General features: G+C 45.1%; 1 protein-coding gene across 7 annotated transcripts in view; it reads right to left on the bottom strand.

Moving 5' to 3' along the window:
* Window positions 1-7243: 7243 nt before the first annotated feature.
* Window positions 7244-23000, bottom strand: part of LOC144498942 (ovochymase-2) — a 78693-nt gene continuing 62936 nt past the window's right edge. For 4 of the 7 annotated variants that reach the window (XM_078220891.1, XM_078220894.1, XM_078220893.1 and 1 more), the window contains 4 exons: window positions 20189-20260; window positions 11711-11848; window positions 10402-10638; window positions 7244-8996 (listed from right to left, as the gene is read on the bottom strand). In XM_078220891.1, the coding sequence (XP_078077017.1) occupies window positions 10433-10638; window positions 11711-11848; window positions 20189-20260 (416 nt within the window). In that variant the 3' untranslated portion in view covers window positions 7244-8996; window positions 10402-10432. The remainder of the gene's footprint in view (window positions 8997-10401; window positions 10639-11710; window positions 11849-20188; window positions 20261-23000) is intronic. The other 3 variants (XM_078220896.1, XM_078220895.1, XM_078220897.1) reach the window with 3 other exon arrangements.

The following is a 23000-nucleotide window of genomic DNA, read 5'->3' as shown; positions in this document are numbered from 1 at the left end:
GCATAGGTTTAAGGTGAGAGGGGAGAGATACAAAAGTGTCCAGAGGGGCAATTTTTTCACACAGAGGATGATGAGTGTCTGGAACGAGCTGCCAGAGGTAGTAGTAGAGGCGGGTACAATTATGTCTTTTAAAAAGCATTTAGATAGTTACATGGATAAGATGGGTATAGAGGGATATGGGCCAAATGCGGGCAATTGGGATTAACTTAGGGGTTTAAAAAAAAAAGGGCAGCATGGACAAGTTTGGCCAAAGGGCCTGTTTCCACGCTGTAAACCTTTATGACTCTATGTGAAACTAAAGCACATTGAGGCTCAGTGTACTTTGTATCTCATTCACTACAACAGATTATAATCGACAGTGTAAAGGTGAAAATTGACCTCTGGAAGTAACTGTGGCATCTTAAATCCAAAAATGTGCAGGATAGGTGGATTGGCCCTATTAAATATGTGAGGTTATGGGGATAGGATGTGGTGTGGTCTTGGGTAAGATGCTCTTGGGCAGACCTGATGGGCCAAATGGCCTCCTTCTGCACTGTAGAGATTCCATGGCTCTATGATTCTATTTTAAAGCTGTTTTAACAAGTGCTTTGCTTTGAATCTGTTGTATTTCATTTAGTGCATGAGCTGAACCAGACATTAAAGGATTAATAAACTAAATAAAGTCAAGTGTTTCATTATAATGTCAAACACATCACAGAAATTCCAGCACACGTGGAAAACCATTCAGCCAGTCACGCTGGTGCTGTCCCAACAATTCGGGCCTCCCCCAGAATCCCATTTTTTTGTTCATAGCAAAACACAAAAGAACTTTCATTCTCACCTGTTCAGGTACGACTGGGGAGCAGAAAAGGTTAAAGTTAACAGAGGTGCTCAAAATCATGGAAGATTTTGATCGAGTAAATAGGGAGGAATTGTCTGCAGAGGCAGGAGGTTCAGTAACTGTGTCTCATCACTGGACACAGGAGAGGTCCCAGAGGATTGGAGGATAGCTAATGTGGTCCCGTTATTTAAGAAGGGTAGGAAGGATAACCCGGGAAATTATAGGCCGGTGAGCTTGACGTCCGTGGTAGGGAAGTTGTTGGAGAGGATTCTTAGAGATAGGATGGATGCGCATTTAGAAAGGAATAAACTCATTAACGATAGTCAGCATGGTTTTGTACGAGGGAGGTCCTGCCTCACTAACCTGGTGGAGTTTTTTGAAGAAGTGACTAGAATGGCTGACGAGGGAAGGGCCGTGGATGTCGTCTATATGGACTTTAGTAAAGTGTTTGACAAAGTCCCTCATGGTAGGTTGGTGCAAAAGGTTGGATCTCATGGGATAAAGGGGGAGGTGGCTAGATGGGTGGAGAACTGGCTTGGTCACAGAAGTCAGAGGGTGGTAGTGGAAGGGTCTTTTTCTGGCTGGATGCCTGTGACTAGTGGTGTTCCGCAGGGCTCTGTATTGGGACCTCTGCTGTTTGTGATTTATATAAATGATCTGGAAGAAGGTGTAACTGGGGTGATCAGTAAGTTTGCGGACGACACGAAAATGGCTGGACTTGCAGATAGTGAGGAACATTGTCAGAGGCTACAGAAGGATATAGATAGGCTGGAAATTTGGGCAAAGAAATGGCAGATGGAGTTCAATCCAGATCAATGCGAAGTGATGCATTTTGGTAGAACTAACGTAGGGGGGAGCTATACGATAAATGGCAGAACCATAAAGGGTGTAGAGACGCAGAGGGACCTGGGTGTGCAAGTCCACAGATCCTTGAAGGTGACGTCACAGATGGAGAAGGTAGTGAATAAGGCATATGGCATTCTTGCCTTTATAGGACGGGGCATAGAGTTTAAAAGTTGGGGTCTGATGTTGCAGTTGTATAGAATGTTGGTTCGGCCGCATTTGGAATACTGCGCCCAGTTCTGGTCGCCACACTACCGGAAGGACGTGGAGGCTTTAGAGAGAGTGCAGAGGAGGTTTACCAGGATGTTGCCTGGTATGGGAGGGCTTAGCTATGAGGAGAGATTGGGTAAACTGGGGTTGTTCTCACTGGAAAGACGGAGGATGAGGGGTGACCTAATAGAGGTGTATAAAATTATGAAAGGCATAGATAGGGTGAACGGTGGGAAGCTTTTTCCAAGATCGGTGGTGATGTTCACGAGGGGTCATAGGTTCAAGGTGAGGGGGGGGGTGGTTTAACACGGATATCAGAAGGACGTATTTTACACAGAGGGTGGTGGGGGCCTGGAATGCACTGCCGGGCAAGGTGGTGGAGGCGGACACACTGGGAATGTTTAAGACTTATCTAGATAGCCACATGAATGGAGTGGGAATGGAGGGATACAAAAGAATGGTCTCGTTTGGACCAGGGAGTGGCGCGGGCTTGGAGGGCCGAAGGGCCTGTTCCTGTGCTGTATTGTTCTTTATTCTTTGTTAACCAGAGGACACAGATTTAGGATGAATGGCAGAAGAACCAAAGGCTACATGAGTATTTTATTTAACACAATGAGTTGTTGTGGTCTGAAAGAGTGTTGATGAGGAACCATCTGCTACTGGAAACAGTTCCTCTTTATTACGTCTATCAAAACTCTTCATAATTTTGGACACCTTCCCAAATCTCCCTTGACCAGCTCACAGCGCCAGAACCCGGGTTCAATTCCCGGCTTGAGTCACTGTCTGTGTGGAGGTTGCACGTTCTCCCCGTGTCTGTGTGGATTTCCTCCAGGTGCTCTAGTTTCCTCCCACACTCGAAAGATGCGTGGGTTAGATGGATTGGCCATGCTAAATTGCCCCTTCGTGTCAGGGGACTGGATAGGGTAAATGCATGGGGGTTATGGAGATAGGGCCTGGGTAGGATTGTGGTTGGTGCAGACTCAATGGGCCGAATAGCCTAATTCTGCATGGTAGGATTCTATGACTCAAAGGGAACTCCTTTTTTTACATTTTATCACTGAATCTTAATTTGGCCAAAAGTTAACCTCCTGTGCTGTATCGCTTGCAATTTTGCATGCTTGTGTCTATGTGTTGCAAAGGTCGGGAGGTGGATTTACTTTTATAAATATTTTTCTATCGAAATCTAGGTGAGATGTGAGCACAATTTGGGTTTAAACTCAAGAAAGCCCGTCAGACTGACCTTTTTGCAATATGCACATAAATTGTTAAGAACAGACAATGATTTTAATACTTTTATCTTTGTGGAGTACAAAAAAACAATTACAGTCCATCAAGGAGTGACATCGATTCTCAGCTGATCATAACACAAGCTTTGTTAGAACAAGAAGTTGTATTGATCTTGCATTTTTCACAATCTCTAGCTGTTCCAAGGCACACTATGACCAATGAAATACATTTGAAGTGTGCTCACTATTATAACTTAGAAAAGATTTTGTTACACCAAAATCCCACAAGGTGATAACAACCGGATATTGTGTTTTTTTGGTGATGTTGGTTGGAGGTTATAAATATTGACCAGGATGCTGGAGGGACTCCTCTTCTTTTCTTCAAATTGGTGCTGGGGATCCTTTTTGTCCACCTAAAAGTGTAGACAGGCCCTTAGTGTAAGATTGGGGCAGAGTTTGTATGGAGCATCCAGGAGGGCTTCTTGAAACAGTATGTAGATAGTCCAACTAGGGAAGGGGCCGTACTGGACCTGGTATTGGGGAATGAGCCCAGCCAGGTGGTCGACTTTTCAGTAGGGGAGAAGTTCGGGAACAGTGACCACAATTCAGTAAGCTTTAAGGTACTAATGGACAAAGAAAAGTGTAGTCCTCAAGTGAAGGTGCTAAACTGGGGAAGGCTAATTACAACAATGTTAGGCAGGAACTGAAGAATGTAGATTGGGGGTAGATGTTTGAGGGCAAATCAACATCTGGCATGTGGGAGGCTTTCAATTGTAAGTTGATAGAGATTCAGGACGGACACATTCCTGTAAGGATGAAGGATAAATATGGCAAGTTTTGGGAACCTTGGCCAACGAGATATTATGAGCCTAGTCAAAGAGAAAAAGGAAGCATTTATCAAGGCTAGGAGGCTGGGAACACACGAAGCAAGTGTGGAATACAAGGAAAGTAGAAAGAAACTTAAGCAAGGAGTAAGGAGGGCTAAAAAGGGTCACGAAAAGTCATTGGCCAGCAGGATTAAGAAAAATTCCAAGGCTTTTTATACATTTATAAAGAGCAAGAGGGTAGCTGGGAAGAGGGTTGGCCCACACAAGGACAGGGGAGGGAATCAATGCATGGAGCCAGAGGAAATAGGCGAGGTATTAAATGAATACATTGCATTCACCAAAGAGAAGGACTTGGTGGATGATGAGTCTGGGAAAGGGTGTGTAGATAGTTTGAGTCATGTTGAGATCAAAAAGGAGGAGGTATTGGGGTTCTTGAGAAACATTATGGTAGACAAGTCCCCGGGCCTGATGGGATATACCCCAGAGGCAAGGGAGGAAATTGCTGGGGCCTTGAGGGAAATCTTTGTATCCTCACTGATTATAGGGAGGTCCCAGAGGATTGGAGAACAGCCAATGTTGTCCCTTTGCTTAAGAAAGGTAACAAGAATAATCCAGGTAATTACAGGCCGGTGAGCCTTACGTCAGTGGTAGGGAAATTATTGGAGAGGATTCTTTGAGACAGGATTTACTCCCACTTGAAAATAAGTGGATGTATTAGCAAGAGGCAGCATGGTTTTGTGAAGGGGAGTTTGTGTCTCACTAACTTGATCAAGTTTTTCGAGGAAGTGACGAAGATGACTGATGAGGGTAGGGCAGTGGATGTTGTCTACATGGAATTCAGTAAGTCCTTTGACAAGGTCCCTCATGGCAGACTGGTGCAGAAGGTGAAGTTGCACGGGATCAGAGTTGAGCTGGCAAGGTGGATACAGAACTGGCTCGGTCATAGAAGACAGAGGGTAGCAGTGGAAGGGTGCGTTTCTGAATGGAGGGCTGTTACAAGTGACATTCCTCAGGGATCAGTGCTGGAACCTTTGCTGTTTGTAATATATATAAAACTGAGTTGGAGGAAAATGTAACTGGATTGATTAGTAAGTTTGCGGATGACACAAAGATTGGTGGATTTGTGGATAGCGATGAGGACCATCAGAGGATACGGCAGGATATAGATTGGTTGGAGACTTGGGCAGAGAGATGGCAGATGGAGTTTAATCCGGACAAATGAGAGGTATTTTGGAAGGTCTATTACAGATAGGAAATATACAGTAAATGGCAGAACCCTTAAGACTATTGATAGGCAGAGGGATCTGGGTGTACTGGTACACAGGTCACTGAAAGTGGCAATGCAGGTGGAGAAGGTAGTCAAGAAGGCATACGGCATGCTTGCCTTCATCGGCCGGGTCATTGAGTTAAAAAATTGGCAAGTCATGTTGCAGCTTTATAGAACCTTAGTTAGACTGCACTTGGAATAGAGTGTTCAATTCTGGTCGCCACACTACCAGAAGGATGCGGAGGCTTTGGAAAGGGTATAGAAAAGATTTACCAGGTTGTTGCCTGGTTTGGAGGGCATTAGCTATGAGGAGAGGTTGGAGAAACTTGGTTTGTTCTCACTGGAACGCCGGAGGGTGAGGGGGCGACCTGATAGAAGTCTACAAGATTATGAGGGGCATGCACAGAGTGGATAGTCAGAAACGTTTTCCCAGAGTCGAAGAGTTAATTACAAGAGGGCATAGGTTTAAGGTATGAGGGACAAGGTTTAAAGGAGATGTACGAGGCAGATTTTTTCACAGAGGGTGTTAGGTGCCTGGAACTTGCTGCCGGGGGAGGTAGTGGAAGCAGATACGATAGTGACTTTTAAGGGGCATCTTGACAAATACATAAATAGGATGGGAATAGAGGGATATGGACCCCAGAAAGGTAGGGGGTTTTAGTTCAGTCGGGCAGCTTGTTCGGTGCAGGCTTGGAAGGCCGAAGGACCTGTCCCTGTGCTGTAATTTTCTTTGTTCTTTCCCATCTGAAAGATGTTGGGCGTGTGTAGTGCAGCGAGCCAGGAAAGTCAGCGGGTGGCTTGTATCGGGAGTCGTGACTGGCATCCAGCCAATCGCAACTTTTCCAGGCCATTTTTAAAAAATGTTACCAGCCTCGCGTCGGTAATCAGCACGAGGCTGATTGCAATATGGAAATCTGAATTTCCATGTCACTAGTGAGCTTGGCGCAGTATTATCGGGCTTGATAATGTTCCTCTGCCCCCGCCCCTCACCACCACCCCACCCCCCTCCCCCCTTCACCACCCCACTACTGAGAAAGGTTCCGACCAGTGGCGCTTAAAGCTGGTCCCTATCAACAGGGACCAGGTGTGATCACTTCGCTGGTGGGGACAGAGGCCATGGAGGCGCCCCCCCCCCCGGGAATTCGAGGGCACGGAGGTTACCCCTTGGATAGTGCCAACCTGGCACCACCCACCAGGTATCTGGCAGTGCCAAGCAGGCGGGGCCTAAAGAGGCAGAGCCTACTGGTGGGCAGAACCTACTGGAGGGCTGGGCTGATCAGTGGTGTTGGGGGGACCGCTGCACACACTGCATTAGAGGTCGGTGTGAGAGAGAGCAATGGGGCAATTGGGGCTGCCCATGGGGAAGGGGGTTGGGGCTGGCCCAGGGGGTTGGTGATCGGGCTGGCCCAGGGTGAGGGTTGGGAAAGCCGGCGATTGGTTGGAGGTGGAGATTGGGGCTGGGAATGAGATCAGGAGCCTGGCGATGGGGGGGGGGGGCCATTGCATGTGCAGCAATCTCCCGACCAACAACTCACCGCTTGCGCAGTGGCCTGCTCAGTGCATTGATGCCAGCCTCTCGGGTGGGGTTAGGCCCTACCCCCCACCCCCTTTACCAGCATGAATCCCCCAGCGGACTCTGGAAAGCAGAGAGCACCAGAAATTCATCTCACTAAGTACGCCCAAAAAACGGGTGGAAAAATCTCCCGTTTTTCCACCCATTGGGCACTTAGCTTTTTTGGAAAAATCGCCCCCATTACTGCCAACAGTGGAGCCCTGCCCTATTACATTGGATGTCCCCACCTGGATCGCTCAAATCCGAAGAGTGATACTGAAGCCACAGTACTCCTGCCTCAGAGGAAAGAACGTGACACACTGAACCTAACACAGCTACCCGTGAGCGAAACCACATGAGATGGACTGGCACATAATAAAGGTGTATACGGAGCACACAGATGATGGTACTGATTCTTCCACACCTCACATGGCAAATATTTTAGAAATAAATAAATGTAGCAGATAAATAACTGGCTGCGAGAACAGGAAAAGCACTCAGAAGGTATTTTAATTTCTACACCTTACATTTGAAATTGTGGCACTTAAATAAACATAGAATACATGGAGCCAAAGACACTGCCAGAATAAAACTGCAAAAACAGATGATCATGTCTGGTACTATTTTCACTCTAACTTTTGATCAATACTTACACTTTAAAGTGATGGCATACAACGTATAAAACTCTTGCATGGATTAAATCCCTTCACTAAAATATTGTATATTTTTATTTCCTAATATTGAAGTCAATGTTTAATATGGACAATTTAAATTAGCCAGTCTGCTGCAATAAATCTGAAATGTCTTATACTGTACACATTTAAATACAAGAATTTGCAAGGTTACTAAATACACTCATTTCTGCTGCCTTGAATATATTTGGTTATTTTAAAAAAGAGTCGTAGAAATAGTGTCTGACTGATGATAAATAAAACCAAGATTCAGTAACAAGCCACCACTGATTATGGAGAAGGAGGTGGAAAGAAAGAGCGAGAGAGTTGGGAATCTTCCGATTCGGAGGTGAAGTATTACAGCTACCCAAGGTTCAGCACTATACAAGTTTGGAACATAAAGCTTTCAGTGGTCTGGTGCGGCACGGTGGTTAGCACTGCTGCCTCACAGCGCTAGGGTCCCAGGTTCAATTCTGCGCTTGGGTCACTGTCTGTGTGAAGTTTGCATTTTCTCCCCGCGTCTGCGTGGGTTTCCTTCGGGTGCTCCGGTTTCCTCCCACAAGTCCAAAGATGTGCGGGTTAGATGGATTGGCCATGCTAAATTGACCCTAGTGTCAGGGGGATCAGTAGGGTAAATGCTTGGGGTTAGGGGAATAGGGCCTGGGTGGGATTGTGGTCAGTACAGACTTGATAGGCCGAATGGCCTCCTTCTGTACTGTAGGGATTCTATTCTATGGTGGAACATCTATGAAGATAATGAAAGTTCAGAGTGCATATACCTCTCAGGAATGTTTGGACAGGCTGAAGTTCCTAAATCCTTGAAATGCAAAGGTTGAAAGCTGATCCATGCTGATTAGGATTGGGAATATTCCCTGTAACCAATGCTCTGGAATTCCCTTCCTATGCTTCTTTGCCTCCATATCTCTATCCCTCTCCCTTTAAGACACTCTCTAAAACTTACCTTCTTCACGGGTTTTTGGTCACCGATCTTAACAGCTCAGCAGGGCTGGGTGTCAATTACGTTTGATGATTGATTCTGTGAAGTGCCTTGGGATGGTTTACCATGTTAAAAGCACTACCTAAAGTAAGCTGTTGTTGGTTGACAAGGTAGATGTTTCCACTTCTGGAGGATAAAGGGTGATAAATACAAGATAGTCGTGAATAAAAAGTCCAGGAGGAACTTCTTTGCCCAGAGAATGATGAGAAGGTGGAACTCACTACAAGGGGCAGTTGAGGAAACGTATTGATGCATTTGAGGCAAAGTTGGATAAACCATGTGAGAGAAAGAAATAGATGGATATGCTGATTGGATGAGATTGGAGCAAGGTAAGAAGATAATCATACAGGGCATAAACACCAGCAGAGACCCATTGGGCCAAATGTCCAAATTTCTCCATTGTAAGGTTGATGTAATCCATTCACTTAGGTGGCATTTATCTCACTTGAGAAGCTGCTTTGAGTCACACATAGCGTACACTAACCAGAAACCACTCGAGCAGCCAGTTCAAGTCAGAGGTGAATTCCACGGTGGGTGCTAAGGCCATTGGACCAGATGGTACAACCGTGCCCACAAAACTTAACTGTAAGGAAAAAAGAGAAGATATAACATGGAATCAGTACTTGATACAGGACAGGAAGAGTCCATCACGTCTGTAGCTGCCTGCTCATTGGTAAACCCCCAGGATGTTGCTAGTGGCGTGTTCAGTGCTAGCAATGCCATTGAACGTCATGGGGAAATGGTTAAATTCTCACTTGTTAGAGTCACTGATGAGACGGGAAAGACTTATTCAACTGTCTCTTCAACCGGTCATAGCTTTAAAGTGCTGGCCGATAGTTACTCCATCACAGATTGCGACTAAATCTATACAGTTTTCATGTTCTCCATTGACATTAAGGATTTTGAAATTCAGTTTAATAATTCTGTTCCTTGGGACAACCATTCTCCACAAACAACTGAAAGATAAGTGGGAACTCCCATCATCCTGATAGCAGACAGAAATAAAAACCGGAGGAATGAATATCTGTCATTCCTTGCACTTATTGACAAGTATCAATTCTGTAGATTAATATTTTTTTAAAATCTCTCGTAGGATTGGTAATTCTTTTTGGGGGGGGTGGGCATCTCATATTGTCTTGTAGGGGTTAGAACAAGAGGTCAAGGCCAAGAGGTGAATGATGGAAATGTGCTTTTTTAAAAATTTAGGCTGGTATTTTACCGCCCCGCCTGCCCGAGGCTCATAAGATCCCACCCAAGACCAACGGAGAATGCCATTCTGCGACCCTCTCCCGCCCTGACTCTGGGGCGGGCGAGGTGGTAAACTACCAGCATTAGTCTTTCATGGGATGTGGGTATCACTGGCAAGACCAGCATTTGTTACCCATCCCTAATTGTTTTAACTTTAAGTTTATTTATTAGTGTTACAAGTAGGCTTACATTAACACCACAATGAAGTTACTGTGAAAATCCCCTTGAGTAGACCCTTGAACAGAGTGACATGCTCATCCATTTCAGAGGGCATTTAAGAGCCAACCACATTACTGTGAGTCTGGAGTCACATGTAGACCAGACCAGGGGAGGACAGCAGATTTTCGTCCCTAACTTCCATTCGTGAACCAAATGGGTATTTATAGGGTGGGATTTTCTGTCCTTTCCCATCAGTGGGATTGGGGGGCTGTGGGGGGCGGGGGAAAATGTGGGAAATCTCACCCCACAGTAATCGATGATAGTTTCATGGTCACCATTACTGAGACTCACTTTCGATTCCCTCCAACTGCCATGATGGGATATGAACCCACTGCCCCTCAAGTATGGTCTGGGCCTCTGGATTACTCTTCCAGTGTGCCACTGGCTTGCCCCAGTGAGGGGGGGGGGGGGGGGGATGGGGTTGAGGAAGGGGCTGGGATGGAGGGAGGAATGGAGTGGAGAAGGGATGGAAGGAGGTGAACAGGCTTTGAACAAGGATTCTTATGAATTCACTGAATTACCCTTTGAAAATATCAAGGCACCCTCTGCATTTCACGAGAAAGTGTGCTCTTTGCTAAAGGAACAACTCCATGTTGTTCTGCTGGTTAAATACCTCAGCTGCTCAGTGTGATCAGGCGATTGGATCTCTCCCTCATTTCCCATCAGAAGCACATTCTTGTGACCAGAAGAGAAATGGACCTTCCCCACCTCGTTCCCGAAAGGATCTGTGGCCATCAGGCTCTCCTCAAAAGCTCCTACTTTAACAGAAAAGGTAAAGGGAAGGTGTTAGTGGCAATATGAGCCAAAAGTGGGCACTTTCCAAATCAGGTCACAGATACACAGAAATGAATTGGTTTGTATCACTCGTCTTTTGGATGAGATGTTAAATCTATTCCCCTTGTGCCTTCTTAGATGGATATAAAAGATTCCATGGCCACTATTTCAAAGAAGAGAAGGGGAGTTTTCACTAAAGTTCTGGCCAACATTTGTCCCTCAATCAACTTCCTTGAAAGACAAATACTCAGGTCACAATCCAATTTGCCTGGATGGATGCAGCGCCAACAACACTCAAGAAGCTTGACACCATCCAGGACAAAGCAGCCCGCTTGATTGGCACCACATGCACAAACATCCACTCCCTCCACCACCAATGCTCAGTAGCAGCAGTGTGTACTATCTACAAGATGTCACTGCAACGACTCACCAAAGATCCTTAGACAGCACGTTCCAAACACACGACCGCTCCCATCTCGAAGGGCAAGGGCAGCAGGTACATGGGAACACCACAACCTGCAAGTTCCCCTCCAAGCCGCTCACCATCCTGACTTGGAAATATATCGCCGTTCCTTCACAGTTGCTGGGTCAAAATCCTGGAATTCCCTCCCTAACAGCATTGTGGGTCAACCCACAGCACATGGACTACAGCTATGACCCCAGTGATGCCCTCCACAGGCTAGCAGAATTCCTCCGAAACAGGCTATTGCATCATAGAACATAGGAACCCTACAGTGCAGAAGGAGGCCATTCGGCCCATCAAGTCTGCAGAACAACAATCCCACCCCAGGTCCTATCCCCACAACTGCATACATTTACCCTGCTAATCCCTCTAACCTACACATCCTGGGACACGAAGGGGCGATTTAGCATGGCCAATCAACCTAACCTGCACACCTTTGGACTGTGGGAGGAAACTGGAGCACCCCCATGCAGGCACGGGGAGAACGTGCAAACTCCACACAGACAGTGACCCAAGCCGGGAATCAAACCCAGGTCCCTGGAGCTGTGAGGCAGCAGTGCTAACCATTGTGCCGCCCCTCATTCGAAACAAACCTGTGCGACGACCCTGATTGTAAAGCTCTGTCACTTCGAAGAGTTGCGTCTCTGAGAATGGAAGTGTCATTTGGTCAGACAAAGTGGCAGAAACAGGAGTTCCCACAGTGTTTTGCACCTCATCCTCATGACTGCCAGCTGCAAGGAAATAATAAAGGGGAAGTCAGCATTTTAATGAAACACATGCTTTTTATAAATACATCAGAAACAGAGTCAGCAATTTACTACATTTTCCATTCTCAAATCTTTACACTGGCAGTGTCAATGATAAGTGTTGATAAGGACAGCACAGTGGCACAGTGGCTAGCACTGCTGCCTCACAGCACCAGGGAGCTGGGTTCGATTCTGGCCTCAGATCGCTGTCTGTGTGGAGTTTGCACATTCTCCCCGTGTCTGCATGGGTTTCCTCCAGGTGCTCCGGTTTCCTCCCACAGTCCAAAAATGTGCGGGTTAGGTTGATTGGCCATGCTAAATTGCCCCTTAGTGACAGGGGGATTAGCAGAGTAAATTGTGGGGTCACGGGAATAGGGATCTGGGTGGGATTGTGGTCAGTGCAGACTCGATGGGCCGAATCACCTCCTCCTGCACTGTAGGGATTCTATGCTTCTAAAGCTCTGACAAAGAAACATAACCATAGGATGTTACATATCTTAGATAGTGGCATACAAGTCTTCCTGTTGTGTAAGGCAGCCCCATTTTTTTCAGTGCCTAAGTTCAGTTTAGACTGAATATTGGTGCATAAATCAAAGCCCCTTTTTCACTATGAAATGCTACCCTCACAATAGGAATCAACCTCAATCTTTGACCTCAGAAATGCATGTTTTGCTCACTTTACAAGCCAGCGCAGGTGATACAGACCTTGTTGCCAAGAAGACACTCAGGAGTTTAAGACATGCTCACTAAGAGCAGAGTGTGCATGGAACATGATGAAAAGAAATGGGTCCTCTGCCAAAAAGAATGAAGTGGTGAAGTTGATTTTAAGTGGGCGGCACAGTGGCAAGCATTGCTGTCTCACAGCACCAGGGACCCAGGTTCAATTCCCGGCTTGGGTCACTGTCTGTGTGGAGTTTGCACATCCTCCCTGTGTCTGCGTGGATTTCTTCCGGGTGCTCCGGTTTCCTCCCACTGTCCGAAAAACGCTGGTTAGGTGCGTTGGCCATGCTAAATTCTCCCTCAGGTGTACCCGAACAGGTGCCGGAGTGCGGCAACCAGGGATTTTCACAGTAACATCATTGCAATGTTAATGTAAGTTAAAAGTTGCAACATTTGCCAACTCATCAAATAAGAATGTTACCGTGAGGGAACTCGGAGTTAGTGGAAACTTGGTGCGAGAATGGAAGAAGAATGACTCTGCCTTGAAGAAGATGTCATGAGGACAGGGACCAGCCATTGGCCTGATGTCAAGAAGAATGCATCAGAATTAGTCCTTAAATGACATCAGAATGGTTAATAATCACCTGAAATGCAATGCATATATATGCACTTAAATGGATCAAATCAAACCCTGAATCTAGCAAAGATTCCAGAGCAACAGCTGGTTGGTGTAACCGCCTTACGGAATGGAAATTTCTAATGTTGCAGCAGAAGACCGAGATCGCTCAGAGACTAAAAGACCTCGATGCCAAAATGACCAATTTCCTGTAATTAATCATAATACAGGCAAAATCACAAGTGCCCCATTATGTCAAATTGGCAACATGGATGAATTTCAATACACCCAGCAACCGAACTGTGGAGTAGAAAGGTTCAAAAAGAGTTCCAGTAAAAACCGCATGACATGAGGTAAGAATCATGGTGGTACAACCCTGCATAGCCAAGTTCCCTGCAGGAGTTTTTCTGGTTGGATGAATGAGGATGGGGTAAAGTTCTGGATTGATTATGTGTAGAATAGACATTCAGAAAGCCTACACAAAGAGTCATAGAGTTTTACAGCACAGAAAGAGGCCCTTCGGTCCATCGTATCTTTGTCAGCCATCTATTCGAATCCCATTTTCCAGCACTTGTTCCATAGCCTTGATGAAAGAATACAACTCGTTAGTCTGAGACATGTTCAAATCCCGTATAACTGATTAGACCAGGAGGCCCCTGCAAAGAAAAAATACCCAAATTACAGTCATACCTGGGTGGGTGGGGATGGTGGGGGCGGGGGGGGGGGGAGGCGGGGGTGTTGTTCAACCTCAACAAGCCATTCAAGGTTCAAGTTTATGCTGAATTGAACAGATAGATTGTTGATAAAGAAAAACCGTCACGGGAGGGTTAATATGCACATTGCTCTGCCTGATGTTTTGTGTGGTTTTGTTACCAAGTTGCAGAATGCTATAAATGTGGAACCTGTCGTCAGGTCATTCAAAATATGAGGAGTATTCAATTGAATGGCTGGAGAGGAAAATGGTTTGTTGTGGAGGGATTGTTCTGGAACCGAAAACTCAAAATCAAATCCAGAATGCGACCCTTACGATGATGCCAAAGTGACTCAGACTGAATTCAATGAATTCTTTGTGTTGGCTGCCAAATTTGACAGCTTTTAAAAGGGGCGGCATGGTGGCACAGTGATTAGCACTGCTGCCTCACAGCACTAGGGATCCAGGTTCAATTCTGGCCTCGGGTCACTGTCTGTGTGGAGTTTGCACATTCTCCCCGTGTCTGTGTGGGTTTCCTCCGGGTGTTCCGGTTTCCTCCCACAGTCCAAAGATGTGTGGGTTAAGTTGATTGGCCATGCTAAATTGCCCCTTAGTGTCAGGGGATTAGCAGGGTAAATATGTGGGTTACGGGAATAGGGCCTGGGTGGGATTGTGGTCAGTGCAGACTCGATGGGCCGAATGGCCTCATTCTGCACTGTAGGGATTCTATGATTTTGATTATGTTTAGAGGTATCTTTGTAAAACTAATTCATTCAATAAAACCTGTCACATTGATTTTATTTGTATTAAATACCTTTATTTTCACATTTTAAAATGGTGACCACCTACAACAACACCGATGGTTCATATTTTATACTGAAAGTGCAAGTCAACCCCCATTTCTGGAAGGTTTCTTCAAGACTTCAAAGGTCAACTTATTCATCATGATCTACGGGCCTAGTCAGTCAGCCATGGATTAGTGGGTAGCGCTCATTCCTTGGTCAGAGAATTGTTGGGTTCAAGTCCCATTCCACAGATTTAAGCATATAATCCAGACTGAGACTTAAGTGTCAGTGTCAGAGGTGCCATGTTACAGATGGTACTTAAGTTTAACCTAAGGCCTCATGGGTGGCTATAAAAGATTCCACGACACTATTTTGAAGAAGATCAGGGGTGCTCCCCAGTATCTTGGTTAATATTTATCCCTCAACCAATGTGACTAAATCAGATTATCTGGCCATCTGGGGAGGTGGTGGAGTAGTGGTATTGTCGCTGGACTGGTAATCCAGAGACACAGGGTAATGCTCTGAGAACCTGGGTGCGAATCCCACAACGGCATATGGTGAAATATGAATTCAATAAAAATCTGGAAATAAAAGTTTAATGATGACCATGAATCCATTGTCAATTGTCGTAAAAGCCCATCTGGTTCACTAATGTCCTTTAGGGAAGGAAGTCTGCCATCCTTACCTGGTCTGGCCTACATATGACTCCAGACCCACAGCTATGTGGTTGACTCTTAAATACCCTCGGGGATGGACAATAAATGCTGGTCCAGCCAGCAATGCCCATATCCCATGAACGAATGAATTTAAAAAAAATTATCTCCTTGCTGTCTATGGGAGTTTGCTACATGCAAATTGGCTGCCACGTTTCTTAAACTACAACAGTAACTACACTTTGGAGGTTCACCATTGGCCCTACTGTGCTTTGGGATGTCCTGAACATGTGGAAGAAGTCATACTATAATTGCAAAGACAAGAAATTTAACCCTCAAACTGTTGCTGACAACTGAAATCCACAGGGGGCTAGACAAGGAGCTATTCAATTAGAAAAGCAATAAGACCTTACGTGGTAAATACAAGCAGGAAGCGTAGGGTCATTGAAATCGATGAGGCTCCTGTCCATTCTCAAGCAAAAAATCAAATGAAGACTTGAGGCAAATGCAGAAATCCCAGTGCAACAGGATAACAGCAGCTTGTATCATAAGATGGACTCGGATCTTTAACGGCCAAGACACCTCTCAGGAACATAATATAGCCAAAACTTGACACTGAGCCAAGAAGGTGATATTAAGGAAAGTGATTAAAAACCTGGACACAGGTACGATTTAAAGGGGAAAAGAGAGATGGAGCAATTGTGAGGTGTAGGCAGAGAATTACAAAGCTTTGGTCCTTGCCAGCCAAAGACACAGCCACCAATAGCGGAGTGATTAAAATCAAGAATTGAAGAAGCACAGAGATCCTGGATGGTTATGGGGCTGGAGGAGGTTACAGAGATAGGGAGGGGAGAGGCCAGGGTAGTTTGAAAACAAGAATGGCAATTTTAAAAATCGAGGCATTGGTGGTGTGAGAGCTAATGTAGGTCAGTGAGTATAGCAGTGAGAGGTGAACAAGATTACAGTGAAAACCAATCAGAGATGAAACTCAGTCATTAGTTACAAATGGTTCTGTCTGAAGATCTATGATTGTTTGAGTTATAAGGAGAGGCTTGATAGACTGGGACTTTTTTCCCCCGGAGCGTAGGAGGCTGAGGGGTGATCCTATAGAGGTCTATAAAATAATGTGGGGCATAGATCAGCTAGATAGTCAATATCTTTTCCCAAAGGGAGGGGAGTCTAAAACTAGAGGGCATAGGTTTAAGGTGAGAGGGGAGATACAAAAAAAGGGTCCAGAGAGTGGTGAGTGTCTGGAACAAGCTGCCAGAGGTAGTAGTAGAGGCGGGTACAATTTTGTCTTTTAAAAAGTATTTAGACAGGTACATGGGTAAGATGGGTATGGGTCAAACACGGGCAGCTGGGACTAGCTTAGTGGTTAAAAACAAAGGGGCAGTATGAACAAGTTGGGCCGAAGGACCTGTTTTCATGCTGTGAACCTCTATGACTCTATCTGAAGTTGCTAAGAAAGGCTGTGTTTGTTACCAATGCTGTGCATGCGCAGTTCAGTGTTTAACTTGGTTATATCATTGCAAGCAACAGTCAGCGTCTGTTTAGTGATACCAATCAAGAAATTATTTAATGCACTAACAACTCCCCGTGTGTCTTATTTACTTTAGCAATGCCCATTGTCATTCGATTTGTAACCACACAATTAGAAATTAAAGGCCCTCAATCATCCTCATAAAATGCCTTGCCATTTTGTTTGTCACATGTATTAGTATACAGTGAAAAGTATTGTTTTTTGCATTGTTGCTTTCAGCAGGAAGCGAAGACAGAGTCAATGGATGGGAGGCTGGTTTGTGTGATGGATTGGGCTACATTCACAACCTTTTTAGTTTATTGCGGTCTTGGGCAGAGCCACACCAAGCTGTGATACAACCAGAAAGAATGCTTTCTATGGTGCATCTGTAAAATGAAATCATAGCGGACATGCCAAATTTCCTTAGCCTTCAGAGAAAGTAGAGGCATTGATGGGCTTTCTTAACTATAGTGTCGGGGGAACAAGACAGTTGTTGGCGATCTGGACACTTAAAAACTTGAAGAGGCCTTTTGGCTCAGGAGGTAGCGCCCCTACGTCAGGACTTGATGGCCACAGGAGGAGCGATAGTAACGTGGTTCACCAGGCTGATAACTGACTGGGGAATCCTTCCACCACTTCCCCACTCTTCCCCAAAGGGAAAAACAATGACCGGAATCTTACCACAGTTAACGCCAGCGAGCTTTTCATATCCCGCTGCAGTGAATGGAGATTTGACTGACCGTCAAATACTCTGACTTCGCTGCAGCGGGAACGTGGCATGAACAGCGGGTAAGATTGCGCCCAATGTGCGGGTGTTCAGATAACACGCAAAAAAAAAAAGAATGTATTGGTACAAGAACGATACTTGGGGTAGTTGGCTCCAATTGACATTGCTCAATTCACATCGGCCAGGCGTTCATGTTTTAGTGCAAAATGTTTTGGGAGGCTGAGTACAGCGGAGTGGTTTTCTGATCATGTACTGAAGGGTATGGGCAGCCATCTTGCACAGCCATTTTGCGTTGGCTGGAGACACAGTGATTAAGAAAAGGGAACAGTCAACTGAAAGCTGCTGACAGAAAACATGCGTTGTAAAGAGAAGAGTTTAAAGGAAAGAGAACCGTATGGGCTCGTAATAAGCTGCAGCACCATCTTCTGGGAGCAGATAGTCACTGCATGTTAGAGTACACAATAAAACTGCTTCTGAACTTCTAAAGATAACAACTTGCATTTATACAGTATATCTAACATTGCAAAACATCCCAAAGGGCTTCAGAGGAAAAGAAAATGCAGAGACTTACTTTGCTTTTCACAATCGCCAGATATTTCAAAGCACTTTACAGCCAATGAAGTACTTTTGAAGTGTAGCCACTGTAGGAGGCAGGACAGTCATATTGTGCAGAGCAAGATCCTACAATCAGCGATGTGATAATGACCAGATAACCTGCTTTTTGTGGTGTCAATTGAAGGGTTAATATTGGTCAGGGCACCAGACAGAAGTCCACTGCTCTTCTTCAAACTAGTGTCATGGGATCATTTAAGGTGCAGCTGAGAGGGTAGGTAAGGCCTTGGTTTGTTGTCTCATCCAAAAGACAGCACTCGTGACAGTGCAGCATTCCCTCAGTACTGCGCTGGAGTATCAGCCTTGATGTTTGTGCTCAGGTCCTGGACTGAGATTTGAACCCAGAACCTTGTCACTCTCCCCACCTATCACACCAAATCCGGTAATCATTTCAAACAATTCAGTTAGAATACTCCTTATTCTTCTATATTCGCGGAAATACAATCCTAGGGCAGAATTTTCCCGTAATTCGGCAAAGGCCGATAGTGGGCAGGAAAATTGGTGTTGAAGCCGCCAGCAGCGCCAGCGGTTTCTTCTGCCGTACAGTGCTGGACGTGGAAAATAAAAACGCAAAGGGTGGACTCCGTGACATAACACTGGTGGAAAGGCCTCTGATTCACCTGCCCCACCAGCAACTTAGTCCCTTAAAGATTCGGGTGCCATTTGTAAAGGGAGTACCCCCTCCCCACACCCCCAACCCTAGCACTGCCCCGAGCACTGTCTCCTAACACTACCCTCTGGGCACTGCCCCCTGGCACTATCTCCCAACACTGCCCCCTGGCACTGCATGGGCACTGTCTCCTAGCACTGCTCCCTGGCACTGTCTCCTGACACTCTCCCCTGTCACTCCCCAGGACTGGGCAATACCATGGGCAGTGTCAAGATAGTGCCAAGGACAGTTCCGCAATCAGTGCCAGTGGGCAGTGCCTGGGCATGACCGTCACCCCCCGAGTGCTGCACTCACCTGAGCTCCCCTGGGAGGTCTGTTCAACAGGTGCATGCCTGTGGAGACTAGTCAGGTTTCAGACCTCATACTGAAGTGAGCAGAATGTCTGATTGGTGGTGGGGGAAGGGGCATGATTCAGGCATAGTGGCCTAATAATTAAATGTTAATGCAATCAAATGCTGTTCATGGTGTTGAACATCGGGTATGTGCCCCATCACTGACGGAGGAAGAGGACAATTGGGTCACGCATTTACACTGGCACAATATCTGAGTTTGGAATTATGAGATTTTCTGATCTTACCCCTGAACCTCCACAACAAAAATGGGAGCGGGAAATCCCTGTCTGAGGGTGGAATTTTTATGTTTCCTTAAAGTAAATGTCAACCCCCCCGCCCCACCCCACCATGGGTATGGGACCCATCCAACCTCCCCCCTGCCCAGGAACCCCTTCCACGGACCTCCCCAGTAGAAGCTCCCCTTCCCCCCAGGCACTGCTCCCAGAAAATGCTATGATGTGGAGATGCCAGTGTTGGGCTGGGGTAAGCACAGTAAGAAGTCTCACAACACCAGGTTAAAGTCCAACAAGTTTATTTGGTAGCACAAGCTTTCGGAGTGTCACTCCTTCTTCAGGTGAGTGAGGAGTTGTGTTCACAAACGGGGCATATATAGACACAAACTCAATTTACAAGATGATGGTTGGAATGCCTTTACAGGTAATCAATTCTTAAAGGTACAGACAATGTAAGTGGAGAGAGGGTTAAGCACAGGTTAAAGAGGTGTGAATTGTCTCCAGCCAGAACAGTTAGTGAGATTTTGCAAGTCCAGGCAAGTCGTGGGTGTTACAGATAGTGTGACATGAACCCAAGATCCCGGTTAGGGCCGTCCTCATGTGTGCGGAAATGCGCCATGGAGCTGTCACCTGGCATCAGTGTGTTTTCAAATCCCTGACTTTAAGTCTCTGTGAGGTCCCTGTGAGGTTTAAGAGCCTCACTGGCCAGTTAAAATGGCGGGCAATGTGTAATGAACACAGACCCAGCCTAGACACGGGGGTTGAAATTAGACCTTTGAGGGGAAAAAAACCTATCATCCTGGAACATTTACCAAATGTTTACTTACCAAAGAAAACCGAGTGGTAGGATTTCTCTGTTGGTGATGCCACTGCAGTTGTCTCACTTCCTGGTAAATGGTCTGGAAAAAGTATAAGAGATATTATTGATATAACAAACAAAGGAACAGAGGAAATGGAAGCTGGATTAGGCCCTTCAGGTCTGCTCTGTCATTCAATTAGATCATAGCTGATCTGATCTTGGCCTCAACTCCAGGTTGAATACAGAAGGTTCAGAGGGGAAGTGACAAAACAAATGACAGAAGCAAAGGGTGAGTATGAGAAGAGATTGATAGCTAACATAAAAAGCATTTTCCCAATTTTAGGCTAACTGGATTCCTGCCTCTCTTGAATTTCTACATTGATGGAAAGCTTTTAATGTCTTCTACCATGAAGGTGGATACAGAATATTTGTTCAAGGTCTTTGCTATTTCCTTCTTTCCCATTATTAATTCCCCAGTCTCATCCTCTAAGAGACCAAGGTTCACTTTAACCACTTTAAGCCTTTTTATAAGCTTGTAGAATTTCTCATCGTCTGTTTTTATATCTCTTGTTAGTTTAAACCCTCAGGCGGGAAGTTAACCTTGTTACTTGTAAATCTGTTCGTAATTATGAATACTTACATTTAATTTACAACACAGGAACATCATGTATGTCCCATCAGTTTTTATGCTCCATGTATGAGCCTCCTCTCTCTCCATTTACTTCATCTTACCCTATCAACATGTCTTTCTATTATTTTCTCCCTCATGGCTTCCCTTAAGATGTGCCTATACTATTCACCTGAACTAATCCACATGATAGTGAGTTCCACATTCTCACCATTACTTTGGTAAAGAAGTTTGTCCTGAAGTCTTCATTGGAATAATTTCTTGGAATGGTAATGGAAACACCGACACTTTTCACACATTCCCAGTAAACCCATGATAACCAAAATGCATAACCGTTCAAGGTTTGTGTAGTGTAATGAGTTAATAGAATAGAAATGTTTATTTATTTTTTTTATTAGTGTCACACGTAGGCTTACATTAACACTACAATGAAGTTGCTGTGAAAATCCCCTAGCCGCCACACTCCGGTACCTGTTCGGGTACACTGAGGGAGAATTTAGCATAGCCAATGTGCCCAACCAGCACATCTTTTGGATTGTGGGAGGAAACCGGAGCACCCGGAGGAAACCCACGCAGATAAGGGGAGAACATGCAGACTCCGCACAGACAGTGACCCAAGACAGGAATCGAACCCAGGTCCCTGGCGCTGAGGCAGCAGTGCTAACCACTGTGCTACCCCCTAAATGCTAATGTGTGATGTAGATTATGATGTATCTGTGACATCATATAGAACATGCTGTACTCAGAAGAGACATACCTTCTCTGTAACCTGAATATAAATATATGAATGGCATTAATTGCCATTTATAGAAGAGAGTTCCAAACTTCTACCACCCTTTGTGTGGAGAAATATTTTCTCATTTCACTCCTAAAGGGCCTTGTTCTAATTTTTAGGTTATATCCCCGAGTCCTAGACTTCCTAATCAGAGGAAATACTTTCTCTCCATCTAGTCTATCAGTTCCTTTCAATATCTTGAAAACTTCAAAACTAGGTTTAGTCAACTAAAAATTAATATATCATATTAAAAAATAGCTTGAAGCAAGTACCAGAGTAAGACTACGGTCTGGCTACTGAAGATAGGTTATACCTGTGACCAAGAACAAGCACCATCTACACATCGTGGTGGCAATACAAAGCAGTTTGGTTAAGTACAGCTAACCTTGCCTTTGGATCTTTACAGCTTTCAAATTATTAACCAGCATTCTTTGATGGATAAGCACTTTGAAAATAATTAATTGTCTCTGAAAATGTGAAAGTTAAAATATAAATGCAAGTTTGTTGGAGTAACTTCAAACAAGTGGGAGACTGATGCAATGGCCGCTTGTTTAACACCCAGTCGTGACTTCATCAGGTACGATACTGAAGGGAAGGCTGGCTCATTAATGTCTATTTTTCAGAATTGTCAAAGACCAACTTTACTCTCCCATGTCTCTCCCTTTATTCAGTTCCTTATCTTGTGTCAGTTGTGATTCAATGGCTAACACTTCTCATCCCTGAATCAGGATCTCATGTCAAGCGACACTCCCTGCACTGCACTGTCAGATGAAACACTAAGCTGAGATCCCGGCTGCATTCTTGGTGGATGTAAACAGCCACTGTTTCAGCAAAGAGTAGGGGTCCTCGCCAATATTTATCCCTCAACTGAAACCAATAATTTTTATCTATAATTGCAAAATAAGACAAATCCTAGCAGGTTGCGTGTGTGGACTGCAATACTTGGGTGTTTTTGGACAGTGGGTGCTGAGGAAACACATTTGCAGTGAATGCCTCTACCTTGAATCTCTTCAGGTCAGAGGGGAGTAGAATACAAAGGAGCTAGAAGTCATGCTTCAACTGTACAAAGCCCTAGTTAGACCACAAGTGAATACAATGTTCTGTTCTGGGCTCCACAACTTAATAAGGATTTATTGTCCTTGAATGGTGTGTGGAGTAAATTTACCAGAATGATACCTGCACTCCAAGGGTTAATTTATAAAGAGCCAACACATAGGGTTGAGTTCCCTGGAATTTGGGGAATCAAAGAGGGTTTTGAAGTTTTCAAGATATTGAAGGGAACTGATAGACAAATGGAGAGAATGTATTTCCTCTGACTATGAAGTCTAGGATTCAGGGACATAACCCAAAAATTAGAACAAGGCTCTTCAGGAGTGAAATGAGAAAATACTTGTACACACAAAGGGTGGTAGAAGTTTGGAACTCTCTTCTACAAAT

The sequence above is a fragment of the Mustelus asterias genome, chromosome 9, assembly GCF_964213995.1.
Source record: "Mustelus asterias chromosome 9, sMusAst1.hap1.1, whole genome shotgun sequence".
NCBI classification, from domain to species: Eukaryota; Metazoa; Chordata; class Chondrichthyes; order Carcharhiniformes; family Triakidae; genus Mustelus; species Mustelus asterias.
Note: the sequence above shows the minus strand (reverse complement) of the source record. Positions and strands in the feature narration are given on the sequence as shown.